Raw genomic sequence first — 21,762 nt, 5'->3', positions numbered from 1 at the left:
TCCAACATAGATCTGAAGTAATTCCAAGCGCATTCGAAAGTAAATATGGATAAATTCTAGCTTCGTTTTTTATTGTGATTGTTGATTTTTTAGCTGTTGCGTGACGCCTTTTGTCGTCGATTTGCCCACAATTTATCGTTGTCTGTTTTCGTTTTCTTCTTGAAATATATTGTAGAAACGGATTTTAAATTTTTTTTCCTTTGTTGGGTGTGTTTTTATATTTTGCTGCTAATAATTTTTTAAAAAGCAACTACCAAAAACAAGGACCTCGTCTTGCAGTGTACTAGACATTAATAGGTTGGTATTAAGAAACAATAACAAGAGACGCTTAATAAAATTACTTTATGTTGAAATCGTGAAGATAAGATTACTTGACTAAGAAATTCGAAAATTAGCAAAATAAACATGTTCTCTCATGTAAATCTCATTTTGTATAAATGGATGGAACGACGTTTGAAGAAATCGTGTCAAATCTCACCTGTAAAAGAAAAAAATTTAACTCACAACAACATGCTCCAGCTTTCTGTTGACTCTTCATTTCATATCTTTCACGGATCTGAACTCAGCTGCCAATCTTCACGGACGACCGAAATAGAGACAGTTTCCAATTGCCTTGTGTTCTCCCAAAGAAAAGGACGTAGGTTTGGGGAGGGGAAACGATATTGGGAAAGAAAATAAATATTAAGATGGAGGGTATTTTGGTCATTAGTATATCTATCATGAATTTATCAATCTTGTTAATTTCACATCACACATGCTATTACGTATATCTCAAATTTAATATCTTATCCTATCAAATAGTTATCAATTAAATTATTAATCATTCAATTATCACATCCTACCAACCAAGCCGTTAATATATTATACAAATATTTACGTGATATAAAAATTTCTTTTTTTAATAAATTTATTTTGGCGGAAACTTTGCAAATCTCCCAAAAAATCAGCTTTTATTAATATATAATAGATAAAATAAGACATAGCAATCCAATTGACCAAATGACACCAAACTAATCCACGTTCAAATCCTGACTCTGCTAAATGTGATTTTATTTTTTTATTTTATTTCTTGAAGACGATTTAATTGATATATATATATATATATATATATATATATATATATATATATATATATATATATATATATATATATATATGTTAGACGAGTAATCTATATTTGTAGTGAAAAAATTAATTTTTCATGAATCAGGTCAGATCGAAAATTTGTCTCATAAATTGACTTATTATGATCTCAAAAGAGTTTTTTGTTATGTTATTTGCTTTTATTAACTTATGATCTCAAAAGAGTTTTTCGTTATGCTACTCTCAGCTTATGCTATTTGCTTTTATTGAGTGCTTCCTAAGATGAGGAATGGAGGTCTACCACTGCAACTTCCGATGGCTCCACTCTCACCGGTAATGTAGAGTTCTATCTCCATTTTTTCGAAGCATAAAGTACGTACTATATTTGCATTTAAACAAGTCAAGCTCCACCTTTTTTTCTCGTTTTCGTGCGTGAGTATGTGTTTTCATTAACAAACCAAAATGGTTACATTTGTTGCTGCTGCTACTGCAGAGGGTGTTTGTGGTTTTGGAGACCTTGACAGACAGTATTATGGCATGTATAGTGCGGGGATCAGTAGCGTATTGTTTAGCAGAGGAAGCACCTGTGGGCATGCTTTGAGGTGCGATGCGTCGACCACATCCTATGGTGTCTGCAGGGAAGCCCCTCCATTGTTCTAACGGCAACTGATTTCTGTCCCCCTAATTATGGCCTACCTGCTGATTTTGGTGGTTGGTGCAACTTCCCGAGAGCTCATTTTCACATCTCACGCCCTGCTTTCTCTCGCATTGCACATCAAACAGCCGATATAGTTGCTATTCAATACAGAAGATAGTTTCATTATACTGTGGTCATTGACACAAACAGATATCATAGCACAGCTTTCAATATGCAGGGTGAAATGAGAGAGAAAGGGGGGATTCGATATGCTCTAAGTGGAGGTGCATACTTCTTGCAAATATTAATCACCAATGTAGGATATGGAGAAGTTGTTGCTGTCAAAGTGAAGGGGTCAAGGACAGGATGGGCTCTCCTTTTTTTAGAGCTGGGAAAATTCCTCGCTTTTCCTGACATATCATGATAATAATCAAGGAATTTTCTCTCTTAAATTGACTCTTGGTCACTCACTGTAGACATTCTCAATTAAATAAAAAGGAAACAAGAGTCTTGAATGGCACAAGTGCGCAGATAATTTGGGTCTGCAAGCACAAATTTTGCAGTGTATGGAGTAGATGAAATGAAATTTATCTCAAAATGATCATTCATGACCAGGTTTCTCAGGTTCTATTGCAACTTCCACTCCTACTCAACCCAAGAATTAGTGAAATGACAAAATTCATAAAAAAAATTCAATAAGTCCCGGAAGGAATTGGACACCGAGATTCAATGTTTTGATAGAATAAAAAACACCCTGAATGGAATGATTTTCAATATCGATTTATCTTTGCTTGAAGCTCGTGTATACTTTCTTCGCCCACTTATGAAATTAAAGCATGCCTCAGGAGCAAACTTTTGCTCTTTTTGACCATACAAAGAATCAATTATCAATTAAAGTCTCTAATTAGCAAGATTAAAAAAGCCTTCTCCAACTTTTGAATTGTCGAAGCAAGAAGTTTATGTATGGTAAACAATAAACAATATCAAATTGGTGTTGACACGCGTATCGCGCATATGTGGTTGAACTTACAAAACAAAAAATTTAATGCAGACTAACGCAACACGGTAATCAATATCGTATTTTGAACTTTAAATTGTTTAAATTATATAGTATCTAATCGGAGTTCTAGTAAAAAGACAAACGAGAATGTTCATCTAAGTTAGAACCTGATTCGGGGAATATTTTCATACGAGCAACAATTATAAATCTCATGCCTGAGAGATAATACTGAAAAAATCAAAGCCTTTTAAACTGCAAGCAAAACTTATGATCATGAATACTACTACGTCCATGAAAAGCTAAGGTTCCATAAAATTATTTTGTCAACGTGGTAAAACACAAATTGCTCCTACGCTTTGAATTACAAAATTGGATGTTCTGCTACAAATGGCCTGAGTTTGTAACAGTAAACACAAAATGGTCGACAAAAATAAATCACACACAAAAAATATCAAGATTGCATTAGTAAAGGGCCTATACATGATTGAAATATGTTGCTAAGAACAAGCTGCACTTCCTGTGAGTTGTGCTCGCTTCGCACAAGATCTGCTAGTAACGGGAATAACTGTGAAACATAAATTCTAAAAGAATCTCTTTCCATGCTACACAAAATACGCATTACTAACAGGACTAAAGGAGTACGTGCTGCCAACTCCTCCTTCTTGGCCGAGCCTAATGGAAGAAAACTGTGACGCACAGGCTGGCTAACAGCATTATTGGCAGATCCAAAGCCAGCACAATTTAGGTATATTTTCAACACTTGCTCACATACAGACACAAGCTCTGCTTCTAAATTTCTCTCCTCGCACAACGATGAATTATTCATGAGTAAATCATTCAGGAAGTTTATGTAGTTCTGATAAGACTCGTTTTCAAAATGAACCAATGGTGGATCTGAGATCTCTAGGGCATAGCATGCCTTTTCTAACTTAAGCAGTAAACTTGTTTCGATGTTTAATTCATGGGAATGAGATGCAATGGATGAGTAAGTTTCAAGAAGGATGGTGACAGAACCCACAGACAAAGTTTGCCAATGCATCTTGTAAAGATCAGTAACAACCTAAGAGCAAGGAGAAAAAAGATCAAAGTTAAATTTTGAAGAAGCAAACTGAAACCATTATCATGCAGTATCACTTGTACACAAAAAAAGCACGAACATTTAAATTACTGACTCATATACAAATGGAAAAAAACAACCTTAATAATATGTCAAGAATGAATACAAGTTTTTCCATATAATTTGAACTCTTCATTGTTTCATATAAAAATGAATTCACTACACCAATTTGCTTAAAATATTCTTCCAGGGATTGAGCAAGTAAACATGCTACGAAACAGATAAATTATGTTCTATAATAAGAACGATGAATTATGAAGGGATGAGCTTTAAGGAAATCTAAAAAGAGAGATGATCCATCAAAGCCACACCAATAATATAGTCATAACACGGAATTTTCTCAATCAGTTTGCAAACAAAAACATGCCATCCAGTCATGTTGTGCGCAGAAGTAAATAATTAGAAATCAATCAAGCGTGAGCAGTTGAGCACAAGCAAGGGAAGGGGATACGGCACACCTGTATAATGAGGAGCTGCATGGTAATATGGCTTTTCATCCTTGAAACAACATATGCTGCAGTTTGCAGGTTGTCATCCACAGGGTCATCATTTACTGCTCCATTGCCAGAAGCCAATTCCATGTCGCTCTTTGGTTGGTCAACATCAGGCACCTCAACACTGTCCATGGTTTTCAAAAGCTTAAGCAATCCAGGAAAACTGGAAGCAGCAGCCTCTTTTAGACAAAGAAAGATATCTCTCCATTCTTTTTCAAAAAGGTTGCTTCTCAAATCAGCAACCAAACGCATCAAAGCAGCTACTCCAGCGCTTGAAGGACCTTGACCTGGACTTCTAATGAATCCTACCAGTATCGTAACAACTCCAAGCAGTTGAGACCTAACTGAATCAAAGAAATGGACAAAAAGATCACTCAAACATTGTGCTGCTATTGCAGAAGTCTCAGAGTCCCATGCACTTCCATCACTGTGTCTGAATCTAGCACTTGGTGAACTGCAATCATCCTTCTGATTCACTTTACTATCATCAAATGTGGAATGGAAAACTGGAAATATCATGGAGTTGAAAATATTAGACCAGAATGGCTGAGAAAAAAGATGGCCATGATCCTTCAAAATGTTAAACAGAACTTCCAAAGCACTTTTTCTAATGGCTGATCTAGGATCAGATGTCAATCTTGATAGGCCTGAAACAAGCACAACACAAAGTCACAAACTAGAGAGATATTTGCTCCAAAAAAACTATAGAGATATTACAAAGAGGTTAATGAACGAGAAACAAACTAACATATTTTCTATATTCATATTTAAATGGAAAGGCTACCAAAAAATTAAGAAGTTATGGAGGGTAAAACTGTAGCAATCTCTGCCAAAATGCAAAAAATTCTGAAAGAAGATAAATGATCAATCAGAGAGAGAGAGTGGGGGTGTGGATGGGGTGGGGGAGAGTTCATCAGTGGGTGATAATTTACACACAATCCACCTATTTGGTATAATTTGTTGCTACTGCCACTATCTCAACAGCTATGTAGTTCAACAGACATCATATACCTGATAACAAAGGAACCCAGAAATGAATGTGTTCATCTTTGCAGGCTTGAACATCCAAAACATTGTCCTCCAAAGGAGTGATTTCATCCCCCTTAATTTTTTTGTTACAAGCAAGTTCACCATCCGCAAGTCTAACAGCACAGTACCGTAGAAAAGCAATTGCATTGAGGCTAATGTCGCTGTTGAATCTACTACTTGTGAAAGTGATTAGGCACTTAACACAATCAGTAAAAGTCGTAGTTTCTGTCTCGGTAATGTGGGAAAAGTATTCTCGTACTATTTTCTCCATGGTCTCAAAGGCCAGCAAGACTATGCTCTTTCTTTCATCAGCTGCTGCTGCTGTGAACACCTGCAGATTTAACATTCTGATGATGATGCAGATAAGAAAAGGGTGGGTCAGCTCAGAAGCTTCACAAGCACTTCCATAAACTTGGTCTCCAAAGACAGGCCTGATCTTAAAGTATATTGTCTACATATCCTATCACAATAAGTTTTCAGAATGCAGCTATACAGTAATCATCCTATTATATTTGAGTGGAAAGGTCACTTAAAAAATTCATGAACCATGAAGAAGAATAGTATTATAATTTATAATTTTCATATCATGGGAAAGCAGCCAAAGAGAGAGAAGTGTTGTACTGTTATGAAAAGATTTCTTAATTAGTCTACAGAAGCTTAAAAAAAATGACTGCACAAGTGTTAAGTGAAAATTTATTGACTCCTTTTAGGCTACTACCTCTATCCCAGCCTTGCTGATCCTACGATATCAGGTGATTCAGAAGCTGGGAGCATAGTGGAGTCAAGGTAAATCAAAGCTGCATTTGCAATAAAGCAAATATGAAATGGCATAAAGCCTGGAAATCCTCAAGAAAGTGGTTGGAAAGTTGGGATTTCACTTATAATTTTATGGAAGAAAAATAATGATAGATTACAACCAGAAATTTATCAGTAAAGCAAATGATATGTTAGTTTACATTTCGTGGTATCTCTTCCTATACAAAAAGGAAGGAGGTAGCCTATAAATCCTGAATAATTTTATTTCATAGTGAAATCTGAAAATTATTGACCCTTCCACGTTCTCACAAAGATACATTCCCGCCACCCACTGAACACAAAATCAATACAATATTCAAGAATTCAAACCACCACCACAAAAATGCATGAATGGAAGGCCCATATAACAATTCATAGAACCACATGCTGGGGAACGAAGAAGCCAACTATCAAACCATTTAGATCTCTTTTTCCCTAAGTGAAAGTAATAATGGATTTTTCTTGGTTCTGAGTTTGTTTTTGTGGAAGCTAGGTCAATTACATTAAAGGGTAAATCTTGTATGACATTAAATCACAGTTGAGCTGTCATCATGATTATCGGTAGTAATTGCTTCAAAAATTCAAAGGGATTAAGACTTTGTTGGTTTACACCAATTTTGCAAGAGGAAGATATGGCACTGTTTAAGTTTAAGTTATTTATTATTTTACAAAAAAGAATATACTTAAGGTACATTAAGTAATTACTACTGATCAACTTCTTTTATAAATAATAGCTGAGTTGCCAATATGATGACAGACATGCTAGATACTACTAGAATATAAACTGGTGGACTACCTATATTCAGAGGCTATATCTGAAGAAAAATTGGAGAAAATTAAATTACTCGACCCTCTATCTTGTTAAGACATAAAAAGGCAAAACTGTAAAATTTACCATGAAAACACTCTTCCATCCAGATTTTACATTACTGACACGGCTTAGCACCATTTGCGAGACACACCGAACTACTAGCTCTCTGATTTCTGCAGAGCTGCTTTTCTGCATCACAACCACGAAAGGGCTCAAAAATTCATTTTGGAAATTATAGTTTGCCAGTTCTTCTCGTTCTAGGAATTTCGTTGCAAGTTGCCGCAGTGAGTCCATGACAAAAATTGCAACAGAGAGGTTTTCTGACAGACCAACTGCCACAAAAAATTCTGAAAGGACGCTCCATATTCGTGACCACACAAGTCTGATACGATTCATGTTGTAGTGCCTGCAAAACAAACATCATGTGGTTGTATTTATCATACTATACATCCCTGGAACATCTGTAAGAAAGCAAGGAACTGCTTAAATTTAGGAATGAATCTTACGCAACTTCCACAATTTTTGTGAGGCTAAACACACGAGGGTCAGTTGGAGACTGCAATTCTGACAGAGAGACTTTGCAAAGAACCTTTACAAAAGCCACTATTGCCTCGCTGTTCAACCTTTGGCTATGAGCAAAGATGTGGTTTAACTCAAAACTTCCAATTTGATCGAGCAAATGTAAGTTTGATATGAAGTTATTGATCTGCTCTGGGGTTACAAGACCAGGAGAATTCGCTCCGACAGAGGTACTGTCATAGGAGCACCCTCGAACAACTGCCATCACCGCCGGATTCTGCAGCGTTCCTTTTTTCTTCAAAGATGGGTAGCTGGTAGATCTTAATGATATATCTTCAGTATCAGAATAGGTTGTATTAAGAGAAGACAGCTCATATGGTGCTCCATCCCCCAAGAGCTGCAGATGCTCAAACCGGGATAAGCACGTTAAAATATGTTCCCATGCCTCCTGAAGGTAGTTTCCATCTTCAATAGCAATTGAAATTATGGCCTGACAAAACAACAGAGAGTTTCAAAAATCAGTATTACAAGTAGGTAAACCCCATCATTTCCAAGAAAAAATAACGATTTAATTCCACCTGGTAAGCAACAGTAATCATTGATAATTATTCATCATGGAAACTAAAAAGAAACTGCAGTTGATAATTCACGGTGGTGTGCTGCTTGGGTAGCAGAGGTGGTGTATGCATGTGGTGAGTTATAAGCACAATAAGAGAGACAGAAGAGAGAGTGAAATGATATATACCTTGACAGCATCAACATTTTTTTGCTTCATATCTGCAGCACAATGGAGATAAGTAAACTTAGCCACAGTGGTGACAAAAGCATCTCTCTGAGTCTGCATACCCATAACAGCAGTGACATGCACAGCATGTCGGAATCCCTGCAAGCACTGAGAGGTAGCTTCCTTGTCATCGATCTGGTCCAGAGTTACACTAAACGCAGCTAGCATTGGGCCCCAGCAAACTTCAACCATGAACCTCAAAATCGTGGGGTCAGCTACAGCATAATACACAGCCCTGATGTGTAAATGAGAAGAGTGCTTAGGAATTGTGAACTGTGATCGCCATTCCAATAAATCAAAGGAGAAAACATTTATCAATACATATCGATCATTATACTTCAAGAAAGGATATACAAGCATCTTTCTGCTTCAGGTAACCTATTTCCACCAACAACATTACGATTTACAAGTAGCATTTTCTTAATATCCACGTAGAAGGCACTAGTACAAAGAAAGAAATTAAACACAGCAAATACATGGTAAACTAACAAAACTCTGGAAGCATAAGCTTACTCTGATTTTAAAGAATTTGCTTTAAACTGCTCTTGGATGTGCCTTATTTGATATCCATTGGCACCTAATGGTTTTTCTTCAGTCTGCTTCCAAACCAGATTAAGTATACCATCAAAACCCAACATTTTATTCAGGCTGTTTTCCTGTTTGCTTTGGGGGGCAGAAGAAATAGCATTCATTCTAATCTCATTTTTGACAATCTGATCGTAGAGGGCACCCAAATAATTTTCAGCTAGATCCTTGCCATTATCAATCCCCCGGTTATTCCGGATGAAATCAGCCTTGGTCATCTAAATAGTTGAAAATAATCAAGGATGAGTAACTTCATTTCCATGAATAACGCCTGCGCCATGGCAAATATTTGGATCTATTTTTGCTTATTCAAGGAAAATACAGAAAATCATTATTCAAAAAAAAAATCAGTAACTAGCCCTATAAATGGCATAACTTAAGTAGATAATGTCTTGGAGGAGAAAGAAAAACAGAGTTCTATTCAAGATCACTGTGAATATGAAAAAAATAGTCAAAGATGTTTGCTAATATCATGAGTACTGGAAATAATCCTAGCAAATTATCCATAGGGAAGGAATACCGTAAGAAGTTCCTCAAACTTCGGAGGTTAGTTGGACCATAGGAGAAACGAACATCGCTTGTATTCAGCATGAGAAAGACAGGATTAGCAAGACAAATCTGAAAACTAATGACGAGAAAAGGTAACATAAGATAAAGGCATACACAAGTTAACTATAATATGAACCTGGCCGGCCAGGATGATATGAATGTGATCGGACGTGGCGTGCAAATGATTGGAATGAGATTTAAGAAGCGTCGTTGTTTCGGACCTTCAAGCTTTATGGTGATTATTGATGAAGAATCAAGCATATTCAAGCAATTGAAGAGTTCAAATAAGAATATAACGAAGGAGTGCCGAGCAACCAAGCATGCGAGTGCAAAATGGCACGAGAGGACAGCAGCTGGCGCACCCACGCGGGAGAACACGCACAGCAGCGCGCACAAGGCATCCGCACGTGCTCCGCTGGTCTAAGACAGAACACAGCGCGCACCCGCGCGAGAAGTAGCGCACCTGCGCGCCGCAATTCTGATTTTTGTGTAGGGAAACCCTAGATTACGATTTTCTTGCAAATTTTTTATATATATCCATTGTAAAACACTATGAACACAATTATCTTGAGTTTATTAAAAGCTTTTGGTGAGTTTTCTCTCAAAAATTTAAAAAGCTTTGCTTTGTTCAACAAAATCAAACTTATCAAAGATTTCATCTTTGTACCGTTTGTCAATTGTTTTCACACGGATTGTCAAAGACGAGTTCTTTGAAGGTTTGACTGAAATTTGATTGTTTCATATTGTGAATATTTGTCGTTAAGTTTTCATCGCTTAGAGGTAAATATCACAGATCGTTGCTTGGTTCAAAAGATCGGAACAACCCAACTTTCTCTGTTTCATCAAATCGAGGGCATAACTCTGTTTTTGAATGTGTTTGCTTTTCGTGATTAAAGAATCGCATCACAAGACGCGCTAAATTTTCGGAGGAGATTCAAACAGCTATCGTACAAGCTTGATGATAATTAAAAGGTGAAGAATCAAGCACATTCAAACAATTGAAGGAGTTCAATGGAGCGTTTCATAAAGACTGTCGAGCAACTAAATATTCGAATGCAAAATGACTCCGAAAGGTAGCCAGGACGCACCCCAGTAGCCAGAAACACGCGCCCCAGCGCGCCAGGCCGAGGACAACGCGCCCCAACGGATGAAAACCCCTGTCCCAGCGCCCCTCTGTGCGAGAACAACGCGCTCCAGCGAACCGAAATCTCCGCTCCAGCGCGCTGCAGTGTAGAATGCTACATAGAAACCCTAACTTACAATTTTTGTTGTATTTTTTATATAAACACCTTGTAAAAACATTATTGATGAAAAATTGAAGATTATCACATGAATTTGTGAGTTTTTCTCTCAACAAGAAAGTTTCAGCATTGTGCATGCTTTTGTGTTTTTATCAAATCAAACTTATCAAAGTTTAATATTTTGTGGCGTTTGTCAATTGTTCTTCACTTGGATTGTCAAAGACGAGGTCTTTGAAAGTTCTTTTGAGCTCGATTGTTTATTTGTGTTATTTGTTACTAAACCGCGTGAGTTAGGGACGAATACACGTTATTTATGTAGTTGATCCTCCCACATCCCTCACTCCGTTATGTAGTTGATCCTCCCACATCCCGTCTTCCGCTTGTTTTGTATCTTTGTCGATCTCGAAGACTGATATCTTTGAAGTTTCTGTATTACGCAAGTGAATTGAATCTTGAAGTGAAAGTGCTTGTTTCCTACGGTAGACATGCTCAAATTTCCTTTCAACTATGCAATGCTCCTCTTCTAAGTGCTGCTTTCCGCTCTTTTGAATTTCTGGTATGTCTGTGGATTCAATATTCCCCTTTTGAAATTCATTCTGATTGGTCTGCTGAAGTCGTTAATCTTTCGCACATCGTTTTTCTTTGGGATAAGACAAATGTAAGTTTTATTTGTAATTCCATTGACAATCCCATCTTCAAAAAATTCAGCAAACACCTTTAACAGATCCACTCTCACTGTATCCCAGTTATTTTGAAAGAAAGCCAATGTGAACCCATCCGGCCCTGGAGCTTTGGTGTGTGTTGTGTCGGCAAGAGGTGGAGACCCAGGACCATATTTTCATTCATTGTCCTATCACGAGACACCTTTGGTTCAGAGCTTTGCAGGAGTTGGGTCTGGTTTGGGCAGTTCCAAAGTCAATGAAGGAGTTTTTGTTGTTTAGTCCGGACCTCTTATCCATTTTTTGTAATTATAGTTTCATTATTTTATATACTATCGTTTCCTTTGAAAAAAATGCATATTGATGCTAATTAGGTAAATCACTTACTAATCGAAGATCAACCTCTGAATATTACACTTTCGTATGGGTAAAATAATGACCAAGATAAGAAAGAAGTAAAACTCCGTTTCAAGAAGTTGAATTTAAGTCATAGCTCAAAGAGTGTGAGAAGACTTTGACTTAAAAGAGTTGTGGATGAATTCAAGACACCAGCTCGCTTTCTCGATGAAACCTTATTGATATAACAAGGCTGATATCTGTATTGTTCATAATCCAGTTCTACATGAGAGGACTAAGCACATCAAAATTGATAAACATTTAATAAAGGAGAAGGTTGAAGAATGAATAATTTGTGCTCTTTTATTCCAATTGCTTCAAATTGCAGAAACTTCGCCAATGGACATTCAAGAAAAGGTTTTGAAGATCAAGTTAACAAATTGGGCACAATGGATATCTTTGCACCAACTTGAGAAGAAGTTTCAAAAAATTATGTTTTAAAATTAATTAAATTAATATGTGATTGTTATTTGATTAGATATAGTATGGTACGATAGAATATTTTTACAGAATTGCAAATATTTGATCCTATGGGATTGTAACTATTTATTTGTACGCTCTTGGAGAACAATTATACTAAAATCATTTTCTTCTTTCTTACTTTACGTTCAATACATTCTGCAATTTGTTTACATTATCTTACAAGTATGCTAATACACATTCACTTGACCATGAGAAAATATAATATATGCAAGCATGCCATTGCCTCAACAGAATAGCTTACTAGCAAAACGAAACGCTATGGCCCTGATATTAACCACTTTGCAGCTAAATGGAATGGTTAAGTGACGAGACCTAAAAAGGTTAATACAAAAAGTACCTAATTGTCTCTCCAGGCAACATAAACCCTCTTAAAAAGTATGAGAGACCTAAAACATATGGTATTGGGTATTGAAAACAGCTAGAGGATATGTCTAATAACAAGCTTATATAAGATTATTTCGAAAGTGTTGTCAGAAAGATTGAAACTGGTGATGGCTTCGACAATCTCAGGATCACAAAATGCTTTTGTCGAAGGAAGACAAATTCTTGATTGTGGCCTAATAGCGAATGAGTTACTAGAAGAGGCGAGGATTAAGAAGAAACAAGGTTGGGTTCTGAAAATCGATTTTGAGAAGGCTTACGATAATGTTAGTTGGGAATTTTTGGACTTTGTTTTGATGAAGAAGGGGTTTGGTAATAGATGGAGATCTTGGATAAGAGGATGTGTATCAAATGTTTCATTTTCGGTAATGATCAATGGGAGGCCTAGAGGTAAATTCAAGGCTTCCAGAGGTCTACGTCAAGGAGATCCTTTGTCTCCTTTTCTATTCAATTTGGTCGTCGATGTGTTGGGAAGATTGATAGACAAAGCAAAGGAATCGAACCTATTAAAGGGGATAGAGGTCGGTAGAGAGATGATTGAGATATCTCATATACAGTTCGCGGATGATACACTCTTTTTCGCTAAGAATGAAAATCACATAACATTCCTGGTAAAAGTGGTGAGCTCTTTTTGTGACATGTCGGGTTTGAAAATTAATTGGGAAAAGAGTGCATTGTTGGGAATTAACCGCGAGAATGAACAAGTCGAGAGGTTAGCAAGTCAACTGGGATGTGGCAAAGATTCATGGCCTATTACATATTTGGGTGTTCCATTGGGAGGCAATCCTTTGCAAGCATCTTTCTGGCAGCCGGTGATCGCAAAAATGTCCACAAAATTGGCTACATGGAAGAAAGCTTTTTTGTCTAAAGGGGGCAGATTGACATTGATACTTTCGGTCTTGAATTCAATTCCGATATACTATATGTCATTATTCAGAGTCCCAAGAAGTGTTGAGGATGCGATGGATAAGATATCAAGGAACTTCTTATGGGACGGAGTGGATGGAGATAGTCACCTTCATTTGGCAGCATGGGATCAGGTCTGTAAGCCAAAGGAAAGAGGCGGATTGGGCATTGCAAAAATCAGATTCAAAAATAAAGCATTGCTTGGGAAGTGGTGATGGAGATTTTTCCAAGAAGATGGAACATTATGGAAAAAAATTATTGCTAGTAAATATGGGTTACAAGAAAATGGGTGGGAGGCGGGTTTGGCAAGAAACGTATCGTTTAGATGCCCTTGGAAGTTTATTTCCCGGATATACCCAACTTTTAAGCACCAAACTTTAGTGAAGGTGAGAGGAGGGAATAGAGTAAGATTCTGGGAGGATATTTGGGTGGGGAACGGCTCTTTCAAACTTTGTTTTCCAGCTTTATTTCAGCTGTCATCTTTTCACAATTTGCCTATTTCATATTTTGCTCACTTTGATAATCCATCAAGCAACCATTCTTGGGACTTTCATTTCAGAAGAGGGGTGAGAGATGAGGAGTTAGAAGAGTTGACAGGGCTATTAGAAGTCTTACAACCAGTGAGATTAGTGGAGGGGGTGGAAGACTTTATTCAGTGGTGTGGGGATCCGTCGGGTATATTTTTCATAGAGCTCATTCTACGAGTGTTTCTTCTCCGATAATCTTTATCCTAAATTCAATCTTTTCGATGCTATATGGAAAGTCCCTGTACCAAGCAAGATTCAGCTTTTCTCTTGGACAGCTTCTTTGGGTAAACTACCTATCTCGGAGACGATTCAAAAAAGATGTCCCGGGATGGCTTTGTGTCCAAGTTGGTGTGTTCTATGCAAAAAAGATTTAGAGACTCAGGACCATCTTCTCATCCATTGCCCATTCACGTTCTCACTGTGGGTTAAAGCGTTGCAAGAGATGCGGTTGTTGTGGGTGATGCCTAAATCAACAAAAGAATTAATCAGCATGGATTTTGGACGGACTACGGGTAAGAGAGGTAGAATATTTTGGCATGTGGTGGTTCAGTGCATATGTTGGACGGTCTGGCTGGAGAGAAACCAAAGAATTTTCGAAGAAAAAGAGTCAAATATGGACAAATGCTGGGAAAAGATAAAGGATTAATGTTGCCATGTGGATTGGAATGCACAAAGAATTCAAGAATGTGTCAGCTTTTGATTTATTAAGACAATGGGATTATGTGTATCACTGAATTGTTTTTCATTCTAAATTGTGCTTTTTTAGGACAATGAACTTCTAGTCCACTGTTGTACGCTTATTATTATATTAATAAAGTATTGTTTCCTAAAAAAAAAAAAAGAGAGTGAGAGGAAATAGTACTAGTTAATATGAAAAACTTATGATACTTTAACTTTTGGTTTAAATTTGTTTACTTCCTAATCCCATCCAAAAGATTTAGAACTTAAAAAGTGGTGTCTTATTTTTCAAAAATGCAGCACGTGCAAAACTTTGGAAATCGACATCATGTTTATTATTTGAATAAAGAGTATCTTAAGTGATAATGAGACACAAACAAACCACAACTCATTCAGCCACATTTTTATTCAATGTATGGAAAGCTTAGCCCGTTTATCTACATCTATAAAGCTAATACCACTAGGGGAGGGTAAACACAAGATTCCAAGCTGAGAAAGCAGACTAATAAGAAACAAAGTAGTTAGCACCTCAAAAAAGAAAGATGACATTAGTACCATAGAACATGTCAAACAGATAGTAAATGTAGATTAAGAAAAAACATAGAACAAAGAGAAGTATTAGAAAACAAACCTTATCTTTTACCATGCTATTATGGGCATCGGTGTTGAGCATTATAACCGAGTATGCAAGGACATAAGCTGTATCTGCACTTGAAAACGCATCCAAATTGCATTTACAATAGCGTTCAGCAAATTTTTCCATGATGCGGTCGATCTTTTGTGCTTCTCCAGGCAACCTAAACCCTCTCAAAAAGTACCTAATTGCTTCACCAAAGCCCATTTTTTCAAAGTCGAAGGAATCTACGTATGCATGCATTACTTTCATAGGAAAATCCTCTCTTTCTCCAAAATAATCGCCAATCATACTTTCATTCAAGCTTGGTGTACTTTTAAGAAAAGAAGCTACTTCTTCGGGAGAGCTTCCAACCTTTTTGGCGCTTATTAAGAACTCAATTCCCTTCGAAGGTTTTCTGTTGAACATTGCAACACCTTTCTGCATTTATTTCATTGACATGGTCACTACAGTACACCAGATCATTTTAAAATTTTATGGACATTATACATCAGTTCCCCCAGATGACACACAATGGAAAATTCCCTAATTTGGAAAGTTACCAAATACGGTATTTAAAACACAAAGTAGATTATTATTTAACTCATTATAAACCATCTCCTCACAGTAATTCGTCGGTCATGAAAACAATTGATAAAGTAAATAAATTTTATGGATGTTACTTAATTTATTTAGTTCGCCATGAGATAATAATACCACAAAATATTAAATAACCTGACCTGCATTTCTAATTTATAAGCTCTACGTTGCTCCAATGAGATTGCATCCGAAAATTCAGAGTTCGCTTGTGAGAGCAGCTCATAATCAGTAAAATTGGTGTCCTCGTTCAAATTAGAGGGTGATTCAGTTAAGTTCTCGTTGTCAGACAACTTCGGTGGATTCACATCTCCAACTTTCAGCTGGTGGTCCATCCATGACCCCATTGATTTAATGATTCTAACCAAACACTTAACTGATTCATGACGAAATGTCATATCTTGGGCAGGAGACAAAGTGGTAGTTGAACCAGGTGGTGGACCTAGAGCAGTTTTCAGAAGGCCGTTGACGGTCCTGCAAATAGCTTAAGGAGTCAGTAGTTGAAGTATAAATTCAAGAATATAAGAAAATATTTAGAAAACAAGGAAAACATGAAGGACGGATAAAGAGTGAGAAGCCAGCAAAGAATGAAGTGGAAGAGAGAAGGATGAAAGAATAACTATTTGGCAAAGAATGAAGTGGGAGAGAAAGCTGCACAAAATAATTATTATCTGTTGCATCCTTTTAAGTACAAGAAAAAAGAAGAGGGAAACTCACACAGAAATTAACTTAATGGTTTTCGTTACTTCACGTAGATAATTTTCTGCAATTCAAGTAGCAAATCTATATCATCCCGAATACCTATGAAATATGTAAAGGAACTATCCATGTTTAAGTTACATGTCTTGAGTTTGAAATTCACCATTCGATATCTAGTTTGTCTCGAGAGTCTCTTAAATTTCAAAGAGATGGAATCCAATAAGATTGTTCGAATCTAAGCATTGCAACATTTCTTTACCAACTTTGTTGAATGAAATTGTATGCCAAACTAGAACAACTTTTCGCATTCTTAATTATTCATTTCATAATCATCATCATTTTCACGGCGTCCTTCATAGCATTTTACAAGTTTAACATCCTCTGATCCTCACATAATTAATGACTTTAGAATGGCAAACTTGATCACTTGTCATATTTTAAATTTTGAAGGGACCTGACTGATGACTCAATTCATGTCTTCTCTTTCCAAATATCCAGGATTTGACGGATGTGGGGAACTGCAGGGGTCAGTCAAAAGTCAAGATAATAAAGAGTAGTTTGATTCCCATGATACTCGGGTCAGAGCGTAAGCTAGTGATGCTTTCGACTACTGGACTTTCGTCATCTAGGGTGCAGAGTTAAAATTGACGAACCCAAGAAGTTGGGGTTATTATTACAAGAGATTATAAATACTCGGAACTAACTCTGTTCGACGCTCTTTGCCTTTGATTATACAGCAATAAAGAAAAACTTGCATGCATTACTCAAACAAAAAATGTAGACCATCCAATCGGAGGCATTGTTTTTTAAAAAATAAAATGTAAAACATTCAATTGTAAGTAGAACATGTGAGGTTTCTAACCAAATTGATAGCCTGATCATGATAATTATGTTTAAAAACACAAACACCAAAACCTAAACCTTAGTACCTTTCAAATATGTTTGGAGCTTCCACATCACAGTCATAGTTGACAAAAATATCAATAATAAACTGTGAATCCTGAGACATCTTCTCGAGTAAACTCAGAACAGTCATCTTCTGTAAGAAACTCGGCTGAAGCACATTCTCCAGCACACGAAGGACTAGCATGGGAAAAAAAATTCCAATTTCTGATTTGAGGACAGATCTAAATTTGGATATTAAGTTTTGAAATATTGAACATAGAAGTTGAAAAATAGCCATAACAGATAGAGCACTGTTCTTTAACAATGATAAGCATAGATACTGCTTGACTGCATTAAGGAACCTGTAAACCAAAAAGTGCGTTAGCTAATCAGAGGAAAAAACAGACCCCTCAGTTTGTAGAAATGAATAGAGGGTTAGAGAAAACCATCATGGTCACAAAATTTGTTAGCTAATCAGAGGAAAAAAAGAGACCTCATTTATAGAAACCAAAAGAGAGATAAAGAAAATCATCATGGTTACAGAGCAATATCTTGCCTTCCACTTCAATGACTTTTTCTTATGTGCCATGATCCTCTTTCAAATTCTTGTACATCATATATACCAATTACCGGGAATTTCGTGATTTCAAATACCAATATGTAGTTTACCACCATCCAGAATGATCCCAAGATCCAGTCAAGACAAAGTGAAAATATATAAACCCTTCGCTTAAATAACCAAGTCAAATGTGATGCACATAACGGCGTATAGATATCTTAGAGCTAAGGCATGAGGAAAACATATCCTTCATCAATGAGGTGCCCTAAGTGATACTATGTTAGGATCAGATATTTGAAAATTTTCATTATACAGAACCACAATTAGCCTTGCCTTGTGTCGAGGGACAAGGCTAACTTGCTAAGCCTTGAACATAAACATAAACCTTGTGGCTATGACTATTCACCATAACTACATTGAAATTATCTTCTAAGAAAACTAAAGGAGAAAATAGGATACGCAACTTGATAGGTTGGATTCCGAAGAGAGAATTATTTGGTGAGAAGAAACATAAAACGAGGACATGGGCATCTTAGGTTCAATGAAATGCGCGTAAACTGCATTGTTTTCGCCTAAACTCTACGAAGATGGAGTAAGACAACCATAGCATAGTTCTGCAATCCTGTTTCACAAAAATTCCACATAGGGCACAGGTCATGGCTAGCTAATCATCCATCTCATCTGGTTTAAGCATCAATTCAGTCTTTATCCTTAAACATCCAGATATTATATCACCTTATCAGCATTGAACAACAGTCAGGCTCTCTCCATTCGTTCACATATGATCCTTGATCGCCATGGTATTGGTTACTCAAAGACATTCTACACAATTTAGTCTCCAACACAATACAGGATAAAGTTTGATTCCAAGTTTCGAAGATCAAGAACAAACACGAGCAATTTTTTAAAGAATTTTGTGAGAACAAGTTAGCACTTGCCTCTCATCGGTACGCCATATTAGACCTGCATTCCCCATTATGACGTTTAGAAGCTCCAAGGATAGAATTTTTCCCCTTAAAAGGATCTGATCATCAGGATACTCCTGTGACGAAAACTTCATGGATAACTTGCATAAATTCTTGTAAATCAAAAAACCATCCTCCCTAATTTTACTGTAGCCGCTCAAATCATCACCCTCATTGACAGCTTCGTCAGCCTTCCCCTCTGGATGCTTGCCACCATTTTGAAGGTCCAAGGACAAATTAGAATCAAAACTGTCCTTCGTTTCCACAATCTCGTTAATGAAGTTTTGAGCAAATTGTATCGAACTCCCTTCATTCAGATTCCTGTCAGCGAACTCTAACAATTCAGAGACAGACACATTCTTGAAATCGACAGTCATGGAATTTTCTTGCACCCTGGTGAAAACAATGATCATCATCTGCCCAAGAACCGACTTTGCACAGATCTGATTGGTGCCACTGTGGCCACCCAGGTAGATATTGAAGCAGGATCTGACGACCTCAACAAGGCAATCGCCTCGGATGTAGATACAGGGGGATCGAACAGCAGAGAGCAGAACCTTGAGCACACCAAGCTCAACGGGCTCGTCCCCAAGCACAGCGCATTTACAAATAGAGTCAACTAGGCGGAAAATGAGGGAGGAGTCGTCTTTGATTTCGCAGCAGCGGATGAGACCAAAAGAAAAAAGTCGGTAAGCACAATCAAGGGCGGGCTCGACAACCTTGGGGGAAGCCGATTCGATGGCCATGATAAGGGGTTGAAGAAGGAGATCAGCATCCGAAGGAGAAAGGCCGTAGAGGGGGGAGCAGGAGGTGGGATCGTGGGGATCATCGGCCAACGAATGGAGCCTGTCGAGTGCAGATTTACAGGCAGAGACGAGGTGGGAGTGTTTCCTCCATGCCACATTCTTGATTATCTTGTCCAGGGAAGGACCCAGCACCAACCCACAACGGGACGTCCCGCCTAGGTTTTGGGGAGCTGACATTGATAAACTAACGCTGGATTACCTTTTCAAGACGGAAATTAGATTAATTTTCGTGGAGACGTGCCGTCGGCATCGTTGTTCGTAGCTAAATGGTCCGGAGGAATATAAACCAGCATGGACCCTCTTCTCTTCTGATCTGATGAGAAGGATTGCAAGACGTGTATATGTATATATATTCAATCAATTAGTATTTTTGTTTCAAAAAAAATACAATATTCATAATATTTTATCAAATAACTAGTTTGATTATATAAAATAGATTTCTTAATAATTAAAATTTAATATAAATTGTAACCGAAACCATAAGAATGTGGGAGTATGTTTTTTGTGAGACGAATCTGTGAGACGATCTCACAGATCTTTATTTGTGAGACAAGTCAACTCTACCGATATTCACAATAAAAAGTAATACTCTTAGCATAAAGAGTAATACTTTTTCATGGATTCACAAATAAGATATATATCTCACAAAATATGACATGTGAGACCGGCTCACACAAATTTTTGTTAAGAATGGGAATAATCGATTTTGAAATATATATATATATATATATATATATATATATATATATATATATATTCCAAAAAGTGCATGTATCATGTCCACTATTGTTTTTCCTGGAGAATGGGTCTTATGTGAGACCGTCTCACGGATATTAATCTGTGAGACGGGTCAAACCTATCCATATTCACAATAAAAAGTAATACTCTTAGCATAAAAAGTAATACTTTTTTATGGATAACCCAAATAAGAGATCCGTCTCACAAATAAGACCCGTGAGACCGTCTCACACAAGTTTTTGCCTTTCCTGGAAAACCATTTCCAGCCATTTCTCTATTTATTAGTTTGATAGCATGTCATGGGTAGGTGGTAACCGAGGTACGGACCTTTTTTGATCCAAGCCCAACATTTCCCCCTCGAGTCAAGCTTTCTGATGCATTCTGGCTGAGGATCGTCGTGCAAACATGCTATAACGTAGGGATGTAAATAAGTCGAGCCGAACATTATCAGGCTCGAGCTTGATTCATTTATGATATATATATATATATGATTGAACTCGATTAGAGATTTTATTATTAGGTTCGAGCTCGACTCATTTGGAAATTATTAAGCTAGCGAATAGTTCGAGCCTGATTCGTTAATAGCTCGTTATTCACAATAAAAAGTAATACTTTTTCATGGATGACACAAATAAGAGATATGTCTCACAAAATATGACTCGTGAGACCGTCTCACACAAGTTTTTGTTAAGAATGGGAATAATCGATTTTGAAATATATATATATATATATATATATATATATATATATATATATATATATATATATTCCAAAAAGTGCATGTATCATGTCCACTATTGTTTTTTCTCTGGCCATTTCCAGCCATTTCTCTATTTATTAGTTTGATTGCATGTCATGGGTAGGTGGTAACGGAGGCTACGGACCCTTTTTGATCCAAGCCCAACATTTCCCCCCCTCGAGTCAAGCTTTCTGATGCATTCTAGCTGAGGATCGTCGTGCAAACATGCTGCAACGTAGGGATGTAAATGAGCCGAGCCGAACATTATCATGCTCGAGGTCGATTCGTTTATGATATATATATATATATGATTGAACTCGATTAGAGATTTTATTATTAGGTTCGAGTTCGACTCATTTGAAAATTATTAAGCTAGCGAATAGTTCGAGCCTGATTTGTTAATAGCTCGTTTGTCATGTTTAACGATCCTAGCTCGAGCTTAGCCCATTAAGCGAACTCGTTTTCAATCTCGTTAAAAAAAACTCAT

At 37.0% G+C, this 21,762-nt stretch overlaps 1 protein-coding gene and 1 pseudogene across 1 annotated transcript; one reads left to right on the top strand and one right to left on the bottom strand.

Annotated features, from left to right (window-relative positions):
- Nucleotides 1-686: 686 nt before the first annotated feature.
- On the top strand, nt 687-2,144 carry LOC140803550 (expansin-A16-like; annotated as a pseudogene).
- An 864-nt stretch (nt 2,145-3,008) lies between these two features.
- On the bottom strand, nt 3,009-20,125 carry LOC140826801 (brefeldin A-inhibited guanine nucleotide-exchange protein 1-like). The gene is made up of 11 exons (XM_073189305.1): nt 18,966-20,125; nt 17,513-17,830; nt 16,028-16,358; nt 15,306-15,728; nt 8,783-9,072; nt 8,231-8,504; nt 7,473-7,975; nt 7,051-7,372; nt 5,343-5,691; nt 4,296-4,978; nt 3,009-3,780 (listed from the first exon to the last, which is right to left on the bottom strand). Exons 1-11 carry the CDS (start codon nt 19,973-19,975, stop codon nt 3,172-3,174), a joined length of 5,112 nt encoding a protein of 1,703 aa, XP_073045406.1. The 5' UTR covers nt 19,976-20,125; the 3' UTR covers nt 3,009-3,171.
- Between the last annotated feature and the right edge of the window lie 1,637 nt (nt 20,126-21,762).

The sequence above is a fragment of the Primulina eburnea genome, chromosome 1 (assembly GCF_022965805.1).
Source record: "Primulina eburnea isolate SZY01 chromosome 1, ASM2296580v1, whole genome shotgun sequence".
In the NCBI taxonomy this organism is placed as follows: domain Eukaryota; kingdom Viridiplantae; phylum Streptophyta; class Magnoliopsida; order Lamiales; family Gesneriaceae; genus Primulina; species Primulina eburnea.
Note: the sequence above shows the minus strand (reverse complement) of the source record. Positions and strands in the feature narration are given on the sequence as shown.

What these genes read in the sequence shown, in the direction of transcription:
- LOC140826801 (XM_073189305.1), bottom strand. Translation starts at nt 19,975, where the DNA reads ATGTCAGCTCCCCAAAACCTAGGCGGGACGTCCCGTTGTGGGTTGGTG. An exon ending in ACAAAAATTGTGGAAGTTGC is followed by an intron (nt 7,373 to 7,472) that starts GTAAGATTCATT and finishes TTTGTTTTGCAG; the next exon opens with GCACTACAACATGAATCGTA. An exon ending in CTGGGTTCCTTTGTTATCAG is followed by an intron (nt 4,979 to 5,342) that starts GTATATGATGTC and finishes TGCTTGTTTCAG; the next exon opens with GCCTATCAAGATTGACATCT.